Genomic DNA, 19,286 nt, shown 5'->3' on the forward strand with positions numbered 1-19,286 from the left:
CAAGACCAGCTCATGCTGGCTTCCTCTCCGGCCGTACGTGGGAAGGTCTAACAGCAACCTGCGGATGGTCGTGGGTTTCCGCCGGGCTCTGCCCGGTTTCCACCCACCATAATGCTGGCCGCCGTCGTATAAGTGAAATATTCTTGAGTACGGCGTAAAACACCAATCAAAAAAAAAAAAAAAAAAAAAAATTCAGAATTAGTAAGCGATAATTCATACGGATATCAATTAGCATGATGGACGTTGTGCTTGTGATACTTGCTTTGATACGTGTAAATTTTAACCATTGTGAGTTGGTGCCAACTCTTGCCACCGGTGGAGGTGCTCTTGATGACTTTTAAATGCGACCGTAACAAAATCGTTGAATCCTACTTTTTTTTTAGCGAAAATGGAGTAGTGAATATCGACACAATAGCTCCGGACAGCATCACCTCCTGGCAGGCCACAGCCTTCGCCTTTAACGATCTGTCAGGATTCGGGATTTCCACACAACCAGCCAAGGTACATTGTGGCCAGAACTGATATATAATCATATAGGTGTGATTAACACATATATTTGGGTGTGAATAATGCAGCATATGGATGTGTAGAATATATCTTAGTATGAATAAAGCAGCAGATGGATGTGTAGAATACATCTGAATGTAAAGAATGCAAAATGTAGATATGTAGAATATATCTGAGTGTGAGAAAGTTAACTTGAATATACACAACATTGTAGCTGTAAATGATCAATGTACGCAGTATGTGTACTAGAGAAACTTTATCTGTTAATATATACGTATGCACAATCTTGTACATTCATTCTAAAAGAATACAAGATGATGGTTGGCTTTCGAGATACATGTCTACACTTACTATATCTTACAGCTGACCGTGGTCAAGCCGTTCTTTGCTAACCTTTTCATGCCATACTCTGTGATTCGCGGGGAAGAACTATTCTTGCAAGTCAATGTTTTCAACTATATGAGTGTCAATCAGACGGTGAGTTAGAAATCTTCGATGTATAAAGCGCTTTTGAAGCCCCATAAATATTGCAATAGCATTGCCAGTCGAGATAAATTTACATCATGCAAAATTAATTTGCAGAGAAAGGGTGTGCTTTTGAAGGAGTGTATTTAGGTGGCATTGTACTTACGGAATGCAATGTGGAACAGAATGGAAATCCTCCTCGGCAAGATACATGTGGTAACCTGTAAAACGGTATTTTTCGTTGTAAAAAAATAACATCCCACATGTCAAGCTGCCAGTCAAAGGTCGCGTCTTGTTTTTGTGGTGAACATGGAAATGACATTTTCAGTGGATAAGACTGTATCAGATTTGCCTATCAAAGACCTCTATGGTAAGGTTCTGTACTAAATCTCCGCAATGTCTGTCCCCACCACAATGATTTACATAACATATGAAATCACTGCTCTGCAATCCTTACCCATAGGATAAACAGTCATAGTTATGACCGTATAATAATGTTGATCTTTCTTGTTGATTAAATGGCAAGATCTTAGCACTATATAATCAGAGGACAATATCTGTGTATGGCAGTGTCATTCATTTGACTTTTTGGTTTAGCGGTCAATATTTGAACGTATTATGTGACTTGAACATTATGCAGTTTTACAAACTGATCAATCAGAAGAGCTACCTTTTTTTTTCGGGATGCTTTGTAATTGGATTGCTGTACATTCTGATATACAAGTCATGTTTGCTTTCTTAAAGGTTGTGGTAGAGCTCCAAGGCTCTACCAGCTATTCGTCCTTGGATATTGATGACTCTGGTAACGAGATCTTAGTTTCTGGTGCGAGAACACAGACACTGACTGTAAGTTTCTGTCCTAACTACCGCCTGCTTTGTTTTTCTAAAAAGAGTAATCCTTCTTAACCCTAGACTAAAATATAAGTAAAGGCTTTCATCTACTACACAATGTGTCATTTTGTTTGTTGCTTAGAGAACAATGGACCTTCGTACGAATAACAGTAAAGTCACCATAATTTTTTAAAATAAAAAAATCTAAACGCAAAAGTTATGAATGCAATATTAATTTATTTATCCATGATTATCCATGCGTCTGTTTCAGTAGCGATATGTTGGTACACTGTAGACATTAGTCTTCTGCACTATAACTCTCGGCACAGACATTGTTGTTGCAATGCTTTCTTGTTGTTCAAAGGTACCAAGCGGGATCCCTAAGTCCGTGGTGTTCCCTATCAGAACGCTTGAACTCGGTGACATCCCCATCACGGTGACGGCCAGGTCGAGCATCGCTTCAGACGGACTCACCAAGACCCTTCGTGTTATCGTAAGCCATTTCACTGATCGTTAATTCCATGCTCAAGAATTGTTCTTTATAGGACGAGGCCATTTTGAAAGGTGGAGAAAGGCGGAATGGCCACAGTAATAGTGTGTACGTAGCCAGATACGGGTTCCCAACAAAACTTCTTGGAGCTTGTTTCAGAAAGAGGGTGTAATTTACATCAAACATAACTCTCATGGCGACACTGCTGTAATGTAAAGATAAGTCTCCCTGATGGTATTGTTAGACGCAGCGATGCGTTGTCTGGTACAACCGAACCAATTTCTCATGCAGTGACATTAGTGGTTGGCGGATTGACATTGATACATCCATCTACAAACCATGTCTCCACCACCTTCAAAGTAGAGGAAAACATAAAAATTTAGCAAATTTTAGATTAAAGAGCACGAAAAGTTATTCGCAAGTATGGCCTTTAATGTATTTTATAATGTTTGTTGAAGAGAAAAGGCCCATGAACCTCCCACCAATGCGGTCGCTGTGAGTTCAAGCCCAGCTCATGTTGGCTTCCTCTCCAGTCAGAAACCTGCGGATGGATGTTGGTTTACCCCGGGTTCTGCCAAGTTTTCTCCCACCATAATGCTGGCCGCCGTCGTATAAGTGAAATATTCTTGAGTACGGCGTAAAACACTAATCAAATAAATAGATAAATGAATTGAAGATAAAAGGGAATTTGAAAATATGTTTGTTTCATTGATATTTGGAGCATCTCTTGGTATCTATCGTTTTTGTATTAAACACTTCTGTAATGTTATACACTACATAATGACATAATGCATATCTAATAAATATATTTGAATGCAAAACAGGTGCATTTATTAATTACGATAATATTTATGATTATGTTAAAATACACATATAATTAAAATGCTTTTTAAGAAAAAAACGAAATTATGTTTTCTCCACCTTTAATCTGCGCCCTCGTGTATGCTTACACCACTGATTGCGTCCCTTTTTTAAAAAATCTGTCGCAGTGATTGGTAACTTTGACTTCTATGGGACTCAATGTTTATTCAAAAGTCATAAGGATATTAGCTCTGTCATTCTCTATATCCTCTCTCCTTTCCGATCGTGTTTATACATTGCCATTATTTGCTTTTCTGGAGAATAAGACTAGTTATGAAAACAAGAATGACGTATATAGTCTCATAATGCTCATCAAAGAATATTTGAGACATGTGTCGGATAAGTTAGTTTGTATTACAAACAATATATGCCATTTGGCCTCCCTTGCTCAATAAAACACAGGGTTGGTAGGATTGGTACTACTTCGCCATGTTGGAGGCATGTCAGGTACCAGCATGGTTACTCTCCTCATGCAGAGGCCCGTAGTCGTCAATCCTCTACCTCCGGCTGAAAGAGCTCACAAGATTTAATACAGATTACTAATTAATATAGTTCAGAATGACTAATGGAAACGACCGAAGCGTTGTAAGCCGTAACAAGCTGTTGTTGTACAGTACATGGGATTGAAAAAAGGTGAAGGGAAGCTGAATACGGGCCAAACTTTATTAAATTGATCGGGTTTTATCCATGGAAATTTTTTATGGTTAGTGTGAGCGATCGGTTAAGTCAGGTATTATTGAAGTAGTTTTTACTTTTTTGGAAGTGCAACACTCAGTACCCTAGTCAACACCCTAAATCTCTGAAAGTTATGTGGATATTAATAAAAATACACCGACCGATGAAAATTTGTACCCCTTTGCCAAGATATTTTGCTCGTACGTAGCATTCTTTATTCAACATGGATTACGTCCTTTTTTCGAATCAGAAAACCAGGACTCGGTTGTTCAAAAGTGTCTTGAGACTTAATACCATTTAATTTGACTTTAATCGAAGTTTTCCAAAAATAATTGCGTATAAATATTTTAAGTATAAACTAAATCCCCTGCTGTGCCATTTGGTCTTGGTACAGTGTGCTGATTGCTGGGTTCTGCTAGAATCGTAAATATGTAATATAACTTAATGTAGTACTTGGTGAAGGGCCGTGTGCGTGGTTTACTCAACATATGAACTTGTCCACTGTTGTACAGGTGAAATACTCTTGAGAATGGCCTTGAAACACAATCATAAAATATACGTTGTCGTTATGGTCGTTTAAACTGCAAAAATAAAACACCGCTATTGATTGGCCCTATTTCCAGCCGGAAGGTGTACCGTCTGAGTACAACTTCGTGGAGTTGGTGAATCTAACAGCCTCTAGCCAATATCAGGTGACGAGAACTCTCAGCTACCCACCAGGGTTGGTGGACGGATCACAGAGACTCGGCGTCAAACTTGTCGGTAAGATTTATTTATTTACTTGATTGGTGTTTTACGCCGCACTCAAGAATATTTCACTCATAGTATACGACAGCGGCCAGCTTTATGGTGGGAGGAAACAGACCAGAGCCCGGTCGAAAGCCAGGACCATCCGCAGGTTGCTGGAAGACCTTCCCACTCACGAACTTTTCGGTAAGATGATATAATGATCTGTATGGAGGAAATTGCCGCGGTCATGGTTGGGAAATATTTTTATTTTTCATATTTTTGGTCTACTACGTTTGCCCAAATTCACTGCCATGTGACTATTAGGTCAACAGTCGAGACAAGGCGCTACTACCCGTTCTTGGCTGGGGCATCCATATTTTCCCGCCATGCTGTTTGTAAGATGACTGCCAGGGCAAACCCTCGCCTTCATGTCGGCGATAGATATCTATAGATGAACACTTATAGTTGCTCAAATCGTCCATTAAGTGTTAGGTCTGCTTAAAACAAAATCCTGGGCTGCAAAAAACATGTGAGAACACGCCAGATGGCTCTGAGAATTTTAGTATTTTGTGTTTTTTTTTATTTAATTGCTTACTTGTTTAACTTTAATGGTCTTTGTTTTATGATTTAAAGGCGATGTACTGGGTAGTACCGTTGCCAATCTAGCTGGCCTAGTACGCATGTCTTATGGATGCGGAGAGCAGAATATGGTGAATTTTGCACCCACCGTTGCTGTGGCCAAGTACCTAGAATCTGTGGGCCAGTTGACGGGGGAAAAAAAGGAAGACGCAATCAACTACATATCTAGTGGTGAGCTAACTGTTTGAAAATTTCGCACGTTAATTTCTGGAATCCGTAATGGCCGATATACGTGTGACAGGCCCATCTATATCCCTGGGATTTGACGTGCACATGATTTGCGAATGGTTACATGTTGGAATGTCGATAACCAAGTTTAACATCATTTACCACTCCTTTTCCCACCGCCGACCCGGGGAGGAATCTCGCGTCATTGAGGTGATCTTGTAGCATATTTTTAGACATATTCAATACTGGCTGTGGCACACCTTATCGACGTTCGTACACATAAAACTCAACTGTGCACGTGATCGGACCTAGTGACTCCTAGTCGTCGTATGACTGAAAAATTGTTTAAGTACGACGTAAAACCGAAAGCATGCATACATGCATACAGGTTATCGGACTATACACCTTATCTATGTATGGATGTCACCAGAATGTCCACATGTAATTTACCTGAATAATCTTTTTAGCTGCACACAGGATATCCTTCTGAATACTGTACTTGTTATATGGTTTATACTGTACGCGTAATATCTCCATGATTACATGCATATCACTCGCGTGATAACTGCACACATGATATCCTTCTGAATACATGATATCCGTATAACGACTTTGCGCATGATATCCTCATGAATGTACGCTTATATAACCGCTCGATAACTGTGGACTTCTTATCCCCTGAATACATGATTTGCACATGATAACTGGTGTGCACATAATACCCTCCTTAATACATCCATATTTATCTGTATGATAATATGGTGCATGTGTGCAAATAATATCCTTATGCATGTTTGCATATTTGTCTGTGTGATAGCTTTGTTTTTAATAGCACCTGTTTTTGTTATCACCTGTACAAAACATATTTCGAGCAAAAGCAGGCCATTCAAGCTTTCTAAAAAGTGTCTTACTTTATTATTTTAATGTGATTTCTCCGAATAACATACTGCACAAGTATAACTATACAAACACTTCGAGCAGTCGAAGAAATATCCTTATACACAGTTTGTCCAATTTTCGAGAAAGCTATTTATAACCTGGGCCTTCATCGTCAAAGTCCACAACTTTTATCTGCCATGGACTACTGCTTAGACTCTTACTGAAAATACCTTCGACGTCAGAGACCCAGAGTAAACGTTGCTGTCGATAATGGAGACGTGCTGAAACCGTGTCAAGACGAGATTTCATTCAAATTTTACTGGGTTAAAAAAAATCCAAAAAAAATTTAATGCCTGTTTAAGATACTTTGAATGTTAGTTTTTCAGTGGACATAAACCTTAGTCAGGAGCTGTCTTTCACTTTAATATCCTAATTGAATACAGGGAGCCTCCGTGGCTCAGTTGGTTAGCGCGATAGCGCAGCGTAATAACACAGAAGCCCCTCACCAATGCAGTTGCTGTGAGTTCAAGTCAAGTTCAAGTGAGCTCATGCTGGTTTTCTCTCCGGTCGTACCCGAGAAGGTCTATCAGAAACCTGCGGATGGTCGTGGGTTTCCACCGGGCTCTGCCCGGTTTCCTTCCATCATAATGCTGACCGCCATCGTATAAGTGAAATATTCTTGAGTACGGCGTAAAACACCAATCAAATAAACAAATACTTGAATACATGTATGTATATTTCATGCAAAGGATAGTTTTGCACATAATATTTTTGAGTACATACTATTCACATGACATCTGTCCACTTGATATCTTGCTTACATTTATCATCCAATTCTGTTGTAGGTTATCAGAGACAGCTGAATTACAAGAGGCAGGATGGTTCGTACAGCGCATTCGGTGACCGGGATGCAAGCGGCAGTCTTTGGTAAGGCTAAAGCTCACAGTAAGAGTCACTGCTACTAAATCTTAACTTTACCAAAGATGTCATAAATCAAGCTGACTCATTGTTAGCAAGTTAAAACAAATGGAAAAAATGATATTTTTAATGATAACAAAGGGAACCAAACTACATTCCCAAACCAAGATTTTCCTTCTTGGTTTGGTAATTCGATGATGTTTTCCAGTGTTGAGCATATACTTTGTAGAAACGTGACGATGTTAACCTACGAGCCATTTTCTGGGGGTTATGGAATCTATTTATATACCAGTGTGTTTTATTGTCAAATGCTCAATTTCCGCTCGAATTCGCAAATCCAGACAAAGCTGATACCTGAACGTTTTCATTTTCATTCCTTTTACTCGTCAATCTTGTGAAAGTGCCAACGATTCTAACAAAATTATTTAAAATTTTTACCGCTTATGTACGCCCGTTCATAAAGTGTCCACATATATCTCCACATGTGTACTCAGTGTACTTGTTGTGTGCTTTCATTAAGCTGATCCACGCTAAGAATGATCCCAAAATGTGGCAAAGTCAGCCGCGCAGTTCTCTGAAGGTATCCCTTTGGTGTCAAGCGAATAACCATGTGGAGATAACTCTTTTTCGAACTCATATCATCCGTATCTGTATGCAGGCTCACTGCGTTTGTTGCCAAATCCTTCGTGACTGCATCACAGGAGGGTTTTCTAACGGTGGACGAGAAAGCTCTGACAGCAGCGTTTAATTACATCATAAAGCGACAGAACAAGGACGGTTCCTTCAACAATACAGGCAAACTACACAACAGAAGACTTCAGGTGCGAACAGACGCAGGAATAAACCGTTTAATGTAATTTTAAGACGATAACTAATAAGATTTTACAATTTTAACACAGCGTTAAACTTGGAAATCTCTCAACTCGCTGCCTGCGTACAGCATGGCCGTAGTAACGTAATTGCTCTTACGGGCTTTATGCGAAGGGCTTTTTCGCTACACTTTGATACCACTGAGTGAAGCTGGGCCTCCGTGACATTGGATCCTCCCACCAATGAAGTCACCGTGAGTTCAAGTCCAGCTCATGCTGGATATCTCCCCGGCTGTACGTGGGAAGGTCTGCCTTCAACTTGTAGATGGTCGTGGGTTTCCCGGGGCTCTGCCCTGTTTCCTCCATAATGTTAGCCGCTGTCGTATAAGTAAAATACTCTTGAGCACGGCGTAAATAAATCCAGTAAATAAATAAATAAATAAATAAATATTGAATAAAGCTGTAAGGCGCCATGTGGATCATTGCATGCAAGGGAAGGTTTCACCTGAGCTAGACACAGCCCCTCACTAACAGGATTGCAGGTTCAAAGGCAGTTGCTGTTTATTGGGCTGTGACCTTGTGGAAGGGCACTTGTCGGGTACATGTATATGTACGTGCCGAAGATGCGGTGGTTTCATTAACTCCTGACACCCTGATTTTCTTCACATTAAATTATATGAAAAACCTGAAATATGTCATGTAACAGAAAGATCTTGGAGGATGACGTTAAACAGTAATGGCAAAAAATAATTAAATAGATCAGTAGATAAATCAATATATACATTATTGACGAATGTGTCCTAGCCTTTCTGTTTTACGTACAGCACACCTATCCCAGTTAAGAAGTGACACTTAAGCGTCCTTTACAGTGTCTCTTCCTTTTCTGCGTAATGGAGGATAAATCAAATTATGTGTTTTAGGGTCAATCGGGACGAGGAAATGCTTTGACAGCATATGTCCTTTCCGCACTTTTGGAAAGCAACATTGTAAGTATGGGCCAACCGTTCAACCGTCATAAAAACCAGAAAAAAAGAAGAACAAAATAGTTTGAGTATGGATTGATCATGTTGTCTCCAGGGACTCACGTTACCATAAAATGTGATCACGATAGTCTGTTTGTTTACGTGTCACTGATTTAAGGTAATTTTGGTAGCTAGTATGACTGGTTTTGCAGACAGCTAAATACAGGCAACTGACTGAAAGAAAAAGAGTAAATATGGTAAATATATGCTTATAGTTTGAAATCATATAATTTTCTTTTCCAGGACGACGCTTCCCTTAACACCGCTAAGTCCAAGGCTCAAAGCTTTGTGGAGAATTATGTCCTCACGTCCACTGATCTGTACGAGCTAGCAATAGCTGCTTACGCATTGGAATTGGCCAAAAGTCCACAGGCGGCCAGCGTCCTCGCAAACCTGGAGTCTAGAGCTACCAAGAAAGGTATACACGTCCAAAGCACATAACAGGCTAATGGCTCTCAGGAGGCACGCAACTAGCTCGCTATCTGCATACTGTTAATAGATCTTTAGTTTTTCCCCGCCTTTTGTCTTCTGAAAGGGTAGAATTGGTGGGCTGACAATAGAATTCTCTTCACGGGAAGTAAATCGTGTAACTCATAAAACAATAATGTCCTCTTTCTACTTGCATCACAGTGGTATGATTATTCACAATGTTATATTATTGAGATCACTGATATTGCTATTCATGTAAGTATAGAGCACCGTTGTTTTATGGGTTGGAAGATTCGATTTCATTACCAGCCAAACCACTGACACAAACGCATACCACACAAACGCATATCACACGAACCCCAGTCGCAGAAAACCTGTTTTACGATGCGGTGGTAACTTGCACCTGGCGTAACGCCCACAACAACATAGTGGCGACTTGTCATCAGGGTATAAATGCACAGGGCGCAGCGATGCGAAGTAAAGGTATGAAAGACTTTCGGCCAACAAGACGCAATGTCTCCAGAATTCAAGAAATAAAGTATTCAGCCTTCAACTTTTTCACTCGTTTCCCTACCTGGAGCATACTAACGAGAGGACAAGTTGGAGATTGGAGCTTTATTTCTTGAATTTCGGAGACATCGCGTTTTGTCGGCCCAAAGTTGTTGGAAATTGGAAAGCCACTGGAGTAAACAGCCCTAATTTCAGCACATTTTCAGCTCAGTTGTACGACAATCAATAACTGAAGATGACGGAATTGTTGTTTGATGCTTACAGACGGCTACACGTATTGGGAGGTGGAAGCTGAACCCGTGTACAGATGGGAGCCGCCGAGACACCAGACAAAGGCAGCCAGCATCGAAGCCACAAGTTACGTGTGTCTGGTGTATGCGCTGAAGAAAGACATTAGCAAGAGCTCCCAGTGTCTGGCCTGGCTCGTCAGTCAGCAGAACGATTATGGCGGATATGTCTCCACTCAGGTAGGTGTTAAAAAATGAAGTATGGAAAAATTATGTAAACGCCGACATCTCTGTGTTCAAGTTTTGACGTTCCATCATATCTATTGTTGGACATCCAATTTCGCTCTAGTCACATTAGAAATTAGCCGCTGCTTTTAGCGAGTTTGATTTTGTAATATAATATTTGGCACATAGATTGTCTCATTTATTGTTATTGTGTTAGTGGGTTTATATGCGTATATATTTTTCCAAAGCGCATTTAAAAATATATAGGGTTAAGCAACACTGTTCAGGTACATTGACAAGATGTATTTCTGTAGAGTTATGTTTTTCTGTTTGTTCACTGGTCTAATTTGTTCTGTAGGATACCGTGGTGGCCGTTCAAGCCCTCAGTGCTATTGCACCATTCTTCTACTCCAGCACCCAGAGCGGCTCTATCACGGTGGAAGCCGATGGGTCTTCTGTTTCCTTCACTGTGAACGACGCCAACAGACTAGATTTACAACAGGCTACTGTGAGTGTCTTCGTCTTGGACAGTTCATTTAAAAACTTTTTAAACTGTGAAGTTTGTTTTTGGACATGTTATGCACACAATCCTATTGGGGTTGTTCTGTTTATAAGGTGCACGACCTATTTTTGTGGTAATCACATTTACGAAAGTCAAAGTGAAACAGGCGTCAGTAAGCTCATTTGTGACATAGCGATTGACAAAACAGGGGGAAGATTTCACAATATCCTTAAGCTAAGACTAATACAGCTAACATTTCTTTGAGACAAAAATTCCACTGTAAAACTCTTTCAAGACTTCACCACTGCTCTAAAAATTGATGTGTTGGACAAACGGATCCATATTTATCGTCTTATGCTCCTTTCTAAGGCGCAACACCAAAATAAATTAAATACCTTAAAGTTTTAGAATCTGATTAATTTTTTTTTTCAGTTACCAGTCAGCGCAAACAGCGTTACTGTTCGAGGAAGTGGAAGTGGCGTTTTCTTGGTTTCTGTACGTAACCAACCTTCTCCCTTGTTTTCTGAGTGTTTGCCAGTAGGCAGCTTTCTATTGATATTTCCTTTCATCAACCAACGCCCCGGCCGTACGTGTCTGACAGCAACGTGCGGTTGGTCGTAGGTTTTGGGTTCTGGCCGCTTTCCTCACACCACAATGCTGGCCGCCGTCGTATAAGTGAAATATTCTTGAGTACGGTGAAATAAATGAATCAATCAGGGCTTTCCTCTTGTTGTCTCGCATTCTCCCCTCTGCTGTTTTGGATTCTGTAAGCAACCAGCGTTCTTCTGTTGGTTTTCTTGGCTTCTGTAAGTAACCCCTCTTCTCATCTTGTTTTCTTGGTTTCTGTAAGTAACTCCTCTTCTCATCTTGTATTTTGGTTTCTGTAACCAGCGTTCTTCCGTTTGTTGTCTTGGTTTCTGTAAGTGACCCCTCTTCTCATCTTGTTTTCTGGATTTCTGTAAGTAACTCCTCTTCTCATCTTGTTTTGTGGATTTCTGTAAGTAACTCCTCTTCTCATGTTGTTTTCTTGGTGTCTGTAAGTAACCCCTCTTCTCATGTTGTTTTCTTGGTGTCTGTAAGTAACCCCTCGTCTCATCTTGTTTTCTTTTTTTGCTCTAAGTAACCCCTCTTCTCATCTTGTTTTCTTGGTTTCCGTAAATAACCGGGGTCGTTGTTTTGTTCTCTTTTGGTTTCTCTAAGTAAGCAGCGTCCTCTCTCTGATTTCTTGCTTTTTTGTAAATAACTAACATTCTTCCCTCCTTTACTTGTGTTTTTTTAAGTAACCGGCGACCTCTGCTTAATTGGTTTTCTGCCCTTAACCAATGATCTCTACTTGTTTTCGGAGTATCCGACCTTGTCTGTTTGTTTTCTGAATGTCCAAGTTGTCTGCTTGTTTTCTTCGTTTCTACGAATATCCACACTTTTCTCTTTGTGTTTTTTTTTTTTGGTAGTTCTTGGCAAACAGTTTTATCCGCTTGCCCACTTGTTTTCTTGGTTCTGTAACTATTTTCAGTGGTTTTTTATTTGGCTTCACTATGCTATTAACAAACGTTCTTTTTTCTTGGATTAATTATCTTCTTTCTTTTTAATCCTTGAAGTTGCCAGAGATGACTCAACCTCAACAAGTAACTCATTCACATTCGGCTCATTGTACGAATGAAAATCTGTCCGTCATTTGAAGTCTGAACTTTAGGTGAAAATACATTAACTCTGCTCAGAAAAGTTAGCCGATCTGTTGTTGTTTTATTAAAATTTTCCCAATGAATGCTTTCAAAACAGATTTTTCTAAACAAAATAGAGTGTACGGTGGTCTGTTTGGACCGAGAGGGTATCAGTGACGTCATACCCATTATTTAGCATTTGGCATGAAAGTTCGTTTTCAGGTCTGTTTGGTGAATGCGTTCATAGCCCTGTATTTATGCGCATTTCAAATGACCAAATTATCAGCCTCTGTGTGTTAAGTGCCAAAAACCTGATGTTCCAATGTGGAAAAAAGAAAGGTGATCATAGAATCCAAAGTTTAAAATGCCCTTTACTAGATTTTGAAAAAATTCTACTAAAATAAATCACTCATTTCCTTGGAATTTTTTTGATTGTCTTTCATTTGACATATATTTCTTGTTACTGTTTTCTATGCCTTTAAATACTTGTCTCTATTTTGCAGATTTCAGCTAAGTACAACATCGACGATGGCTTAGTTCAGCCAGCCTTCTCTCTCACAGCAACACTCACCAGGGACACTCCCACAGCCATGGACCTGACTGTTTGCGCCAGGTGAGCACACATGTACGATTCTTCACGTAGCCACTGTCTTAATCACAACGTGATAACACAGCAGTTTCTATTATTTCTAGACCAGTGACGTCTAATAAATTATAATTAACATCTAATTCTGTTTAAACCATGTCGTTGGGGGGGGGGGGGGGGGGGGCGTTTAATTGACTGCTATTTAAGCATTGATATGAACAGTTAGAATAAAACCCTAACTGAGGTAAATTGACAAGAGGGAGTATTTCGTTGGTTACGTGCGACCATTTGTCAGATATCACACTGTCGTAGATGCTCTAGTTTTACTCTCTTGCTGTACGTCTTTAATTGCATTTTATGAACGTATAAAACATCTGCCATTGGGACCTGTCCTTCAGAAAACATTTCTATCACAACGACTGACCCAGTAATCTACGTGTAACGGTACAATAGACATATTGTCAGGTTCAAGTTTACTTTCATGATTTCACGATGTTACACTACAGATATCTTCGTGGCAAAGCCAGTAGCATGGCAAACATTGAGATACGTCTACCATCAGACTTCACCCTGACTGGAGAAAGTAAGGATGAGCTTTTGACAACTGCCAAGCGAGTGGATTTCTTGGACGGCAAAGTTCTCCTATATTTAGACGAGGTAAGAGGACTTTAATATCTGATTAAACCATTAGCGAAGTTTTTTCGATGATTCAGTGAGACGTAAATTTTTTCTGTGCCATATTGTAATATACTTGGAATATATGATACAATTAATAACATAAAACTCTATGATACAAAGTGTAGTATATGCTTTTATATGTCTACGACTTGTAAAATATGCACGCTTCAGAATAAAGCCTTAACCGAGGTAAACTGACAAGAGGCCGTATTTCACCGGTTCGGTGTGGCCATTTGCTAGCTAGCACACTGTCGTCGCTGCTCTGGTTTTACAACCTATACTGTAATTATTTATATTATATATGGGCATGGTTCATTTCCCTTGTGAATAAATATAGCGAAGTTTTGGAAACAGACGATTCAGAATTTTTAAAATACCATTCTAAACGATTTGGATAGTTTTTAAATTTACGCAACGATAACGCTTCCTGTTTTCTTCCGGTATCATTGGAATCTCTGTTATCCTTTGTCAGACAAAATACTTCGCTATTCATTATTGGTCACATGGGGGACGTGTATATATCCGTAGCCTGCAGTCTACGCCATACGTCACTGCATAGTAGGTTATCTCTATTTGTTTGCTTGTGAAATCAGTGATCACATCAGTGAAGTTCTCCGGCTCGGTTTCCTCCCACGATAATGCTGGCCGCCGTTGTATACTATGAGTGAAATATTCTTGACGAACGCCTAAAACACCAATCAAATCCAGTCGCTATCGCGGACCGTCTTGGTTACCAGCAGGCCTGAACATTGTAACGTCGTATTGACTAGCTGACCTGAGAATATGCACAGTTGAAGGTCGTTTATCCATTCTTCATAAGTACTTGATGAATGTCATTTGTTCTGTCTTCAGATTACAGACAGGAGCCTTTGTGTCTCACTAACAGCCACAGGGAATGGGAACATCAACAAACCGAAACCCTGTCCAGTGAGGGTGTTTGACTATTACAGCCCAGGTGAGTGCTGACATCTTCTCTCTATACATGTGTATACATCACAAAACCAGCAGACGTTCAGGTGATTTTTCTTCTTGTATAAAGGGTAGGTTCAAACACATGGTAATGTATTTACGATTAAACCAAAGTACACTCAGACATATGTGCCATGGAATTGCTCGCCGTGTTAAAGGAAGGGATTGGTGGTGGAAGGGCTGGGGTAAATCTCTAATGGTATATAGCCGTCCAAATTGGACGATTTATGTCACTCTCGTGCTGATACGTGTTTTTCCGGGTACAGTTATTATATCAGGTAGAAATGTACTCATGTTTAGCTCACACATGTAATACTGGTGTGAAGGAGCTGGTCGTGGCCAAGAGGCTAAGTATGCTCTTCCTTTGTTTGCCAAGACACGCACGATGCAGGTTCAGTTCTGGCCTTTCACAAAAAAATTCAAAACTCAGCCGCACCGAATCCCAAATAAACAGAGAAGTCTATCGTTTCCTGAAGACCACATCTTCCACCAACATGGCGTATATAACAGTTAGTGTCTGCCCCCGTGGAACCTTTAATACCAGGTGCAGTCAGCATATTTATAGGTTCTCCTATATCTATGAATGATCTAAAATTGTTGACAAGGGCAAAGCATAAAACCTTTAATAAAGACAAAAGAAGTTTTGTTCATCGTGTAAATTATTTTTATTTTCGTATAAACGCTTCCTTATGTTACTCCATCCCGTCATTTTGTATGTAACCGTAATGTCATTTTAGACGACTCCGCCCTGGCGTTCTATCGGCTGACTTCACTGGATGGAGATTTCTGTGACGTAGCAGCCTGCACAAGCGACCCTGCCGGCTGCTCAACACACTGCTCGGTGAGACTCTCATAGACGCTTTTGCTTATTTTGTGTAACTGTATGTCCGCCTGTCCGTCTGTAGGAGATTGTCGCAAACACAAATCAAACTGGTTAAGAAAAGATTAGTTTTGCAGGTTGAATGTTTATTATTAGATGGACTAGTTTCATATTTATATATTTATTTATATATATAAACATAGTCTGTCTGTTTGAAAGACATGATCTGAACATAATTCAACTACTTGAGATAAAGATCTCATACTTGTTGCGCAGGTTCATTTTGAATTGAACTACATGAAGGTTTCCAAAACGTGTATGTGTTTCATGGTGTATGGCAGTTATCAAGTTCACATGATTTGAAGGCAACAGAAGCCAAACAGTTTCGCCCAGTGTGGTTTCCTGTTTGGTATACAGAGTTTGTACTGAGATGAGATAAATTCTGAATTAAGCTGGGCTGATTTTATCAAATGTCAAGTTTTCATTGCAACCGACTGGAATTAGCGAGTTTCAGCAACGTGAAAATGTGATCGCGTCCTTTTCCTTTACATTTACGGATTTCAGGGTTATGTTCAGATGCACTAGTTTGTTACTTAAACTGGGTCTCCTTGTCAACTAAAGTGAGACAAGTTCTACTTCATAACGTGTTTCACTCTGGTTCCTAATTTGGCAAGCTGTTGAGTTAGACATTCTCCTGGATGAACTGGACGGATTCGATCCGATTTCTGGTTTCCATAACAACCGACAGGAAAAATATCGCTTTTCAAATACCGTTACCTAATATAGTAGAACATACAGACGTCAAATTGCTCACACATAGTATAGTTGTATTAACATATTACAGATCATTGCAACAAAGCAATTTGTAATAAAAACGTATCTTGTAATAATTACGAGTGTGTTTTTCAATAAATTATTTTAAATTATCACTGCCGGAGTGTTTCTGGTAATAACTTATTCCTTTCAAGAATTTATTGCAAAAAGCCACAATCAGAGTGGCTTTTTGTAAAGACTGTTTTATACATTGCTTTTTATTGCAAATTGCGCTGTTACATTCTGTATTACAACATGCTACTCTTTTTGTAATAAATATACTGCTGCTCCCATAACAGCCACTATTACAAATCGCCTTTTATTCCATTTGCGTTGTTACACTCTGATAGTGGTTTTATGTAATAAATTATTACAAATTGTAAGTTCCACGGTAGCTTTTTATTATAACGTATTCCTTTGAAGAATGTATTACAAAAGGCTACTCTCTTTATGTAATAAATTACAACTCTTAGAGTGGCGTTTTGAATTAACTTTTTCCTTTCAAGAATTTATTACAAACTGCCACAATTTTGTAATTACTTATTCCTTGCAAGAATCTATTACAAATTGCTATTTATTACAAACTGTGTTACTTACCATGAGAGCGACTTTTTTGTAATATTACAGTGGTTTTCCCAAACTTTACATTAAACTTCAGTAACATCTGCACGAAAGTGGGTAAAAACTTCCGATTCTGTGCAGAGCACATGTAGTAAACGTATACTAGTTATGAGAAGTTATAGTACTGTGAGACTACAGCAAAAGTGAAAGGTGGATTCGAACTCACAACTGTTAGTAGAATCATCGGTTATTAGCTTAGTACGCTCCGGGTGCAGCGGAAAGGGGCGTGAGAGGGATAAGGAAAAATGTTGGTATACGTCAGTAGAATCATCAGGTTTTAGTGCAATGCTAAGGGAGGTGTGGGGGGCGTGACAGGGAAATGAGTCACAGACTCATGTGAAAATGCCGTTTCTGATGAGTAATAATCTCATACAGTACATCTTACGCAGAAAGCTCAAAGCACGACGGAACGCACGAAACAAAGCGAACGAGAGCGTTCATGCGGCTTAGGACTAGTTTGTTAAAGACTGAAGTTCCACAAAAAACTTCCTTCTATTACTGTTAGCAGTTGAGTAATGGTAATGACAAAATATACCAAGGCAGGAAAATACATACTTTGGAAAAAAATTTCAGGAGTCATAAGAACATTCTTGACCGTATATATTTGTCCACAAAACATGAGTACTGCTAATCCGAATGCTTCTCCTTTGCCGCATTCTGCCACATTTTTTTTTTGCTGACATCAAAACTTTTATTTTGCCATCATCCTGATTGTGACAAATTAAATGCTCAAAATTGAGGTAATATGAAGCCTTCTCTTTCTTCCTTTGACAATTTATACACTGCAGACCATTTTTAAAAAATCTGTTTTAATGTATTACAGAAACGAAGAAGGAAATAAAGTGGTTGGCAAGATGGAAGAATGACCGACATTTTCTGCCTTGAAAATACAGCTCCCTACGACACTGCTCAAAGCAATCTTTTTTCTTCTCTCTATACGATTTCACTTTTTATCGCTTTCTGGAAGTGGATTTTCCATGCCTACGTGTATGTCTCAAGTAGGAATGTTTGACTAAATAAATACAAGAACTGAACTCATTACGATGGATGTTCCTGTGTTGTGTAATTTTCCTTTTTCAGTATTTCTTAATTTCACATTTAAAAATTTTTCACGTATAAAATGGCACCCATTATATTATGGGTGGGCGAAATCGGATGACCAGGGGTAAACCACCGACCTCTGGTAAGTTACACGCCTCCACATGTAACCGATTGTGTATGTCGTAATGGTAAGTGATAAGGCAAGTAATCTCCACTGAACTTCATGTAAAACTACACCAATGAGCATTGTCGACTATTCATACCAACCAATGACTCGAAAAGAACGGAAGCAGGGAATCTTGAATAACCCAGTCCGACAATGCAAATACCAATGATCCAAAGTCACGTGTGACATAGTGCTTAAAACACAATCGCCTTATTCACTCGGCCACAATATGATACCTTCATGATGTCAGTGGTTCTGTATATCTTCTCTGCAGTAGGACCCGTGGCTTAATGTGGTAAATTTATCCAGGCAACGGCGAAATTTTTTTATTGATTGTGTCGTAAAGCCATAATCAAGAATATTTCAGGCATACGACGATGGTCTGTTTTACGAGTGGAAGAACCGGAGTTCCCGGGGTTAATCATCGACATTTGGTAACTTACTGATGGGCTTTCCCACATGTGCAAACTCTCTTGACTACTTGTCTTACTGCTTATTGCTGGGTTCAAACCCTGGTTTCCTCGTATGTTGATACATAGATATGCGCCTATTATCACGAGATCCAGGTCCGTTCGCACTGTTTCCTCTATTTTAGGCGTTGACTATACTGGGGTCTAACTTTTTGATCACTTCATGCTAATTCAGACACTGAAAACACGCAAATGACTTTACTCAAACCTCTACATATTCCCACATAAAATTTCATCCGGTTCACTTAAACTACAAAAGAATGGAGAAATGTTTCTGCGGTTAAATGTTTCCTCCACCCAGTTAGGAATCGTTCTTACCTGCAGCCGTTTCTTGTAGAGTTTTCCCTTGGAAGGATCGCCGAGGTTGTGTTGTACAGTTAAACGAGTAGGATGCTCTCAGATCCACCAGGTCCAGGCTTAGAAAGCTATGATTGCCACTGATTTTGATGGATTTTGCGACAAAAGCTGTTAACCTGGAAATGGAAAGTGTCATATTGCACGTTAACAGCGGATGAGATACATCTAACGATCCATAGTTAGCAAGACCACAACTTAGCTTGTTTATAAGGTTGAAT

General features: G+C 39.5%; 1 protein-coding gene across 1 annotated transcript in view; it reads left to right on the plus strand.

Annotated features, from left to right (window-relative positions):
• LOC135472173 (CD109 antigen-like) overlaps positions 1-18,075 on the plus strand; it is a 38,334-nt gene extending 20,259 nt beyond the window's left edge. Inside the window, exons 20-37 of the mRNA XM_064751549.1 lie at positions 384-501; positions 871-984; positions 1,717-1,818; positions 2,168-2,296; positions 4,453-4,591; positions 5,192-5,368; positions 7,090-7,171; positions 7,821-7,983; positions 8,892-8,957; positions 9,237-9,411; positions 10,197-10,399; positions 10,743-10,892; positions 11,319-11,381; positions 13,051-13,160; positions 13,640-13,790; positions 14,664-14,766; positions 15,518-15,621; positions 17,858-18,075. Of these exons, the coding sequence (XP_064607619.1) occupies positions 384-501; positions 871-984; positions 1,717-1,818; positions 2,168-2,296; positions 4,453-4,591; positions 5,192-5,368; positions 7,090-7,171; positions 7,821-7,983; positions 8,892-8,957; positions 9,237-9,411; positions 10,197-10,399; positions 10,743-10,892; positions 11,319-11,381; positions 13,051-13,160; positions 13,640-13,790; positions 14,664-14,766; positions 15,518-15,621; positions 17,858-17,875 (2,167 nt within the window). The 3' untranslated portion in view covers positions 17,876-18,075. The remainder of the gene's footprint in view (positions 1-383; positions 502-870; positions 985-1,716; positions 1,819-2,167; positions 2,297-4,452; positions 4,592-5,191; positions 5,369-7,089; positions 7,172-7,820; positions 7,984-8,891; positions 8,958-9,236; positions 9,412-10,196; positions 10,400-10,742; positions 10,893-11,318; positions 11,382-13,050; positions 13,161-13,639; positions 13,791-14,663; positions 14,767-15,517; positions 15,622-17,857) is intronic.
• The last annotated feature ends 1,211 nt before the right edge of the window (positions 18,076-19,286 follow it).

Source organism: Liolophura sinensis, chromosome 8 (genome assembly GCF_032854445.1).
Source record: "Liolophura sinensis isolate JHLJ2023 chromosome 8, CUHK_Ljap_v2, whole genome shotgun sequence".
NCBI classification, from domain to species: domain Eukaryota; kingdom Metazoa; phylum Mollusca; class Polyplacophora; order Chitonida; family Chitonidae; genus Liolophura; species Liolophura sinensis.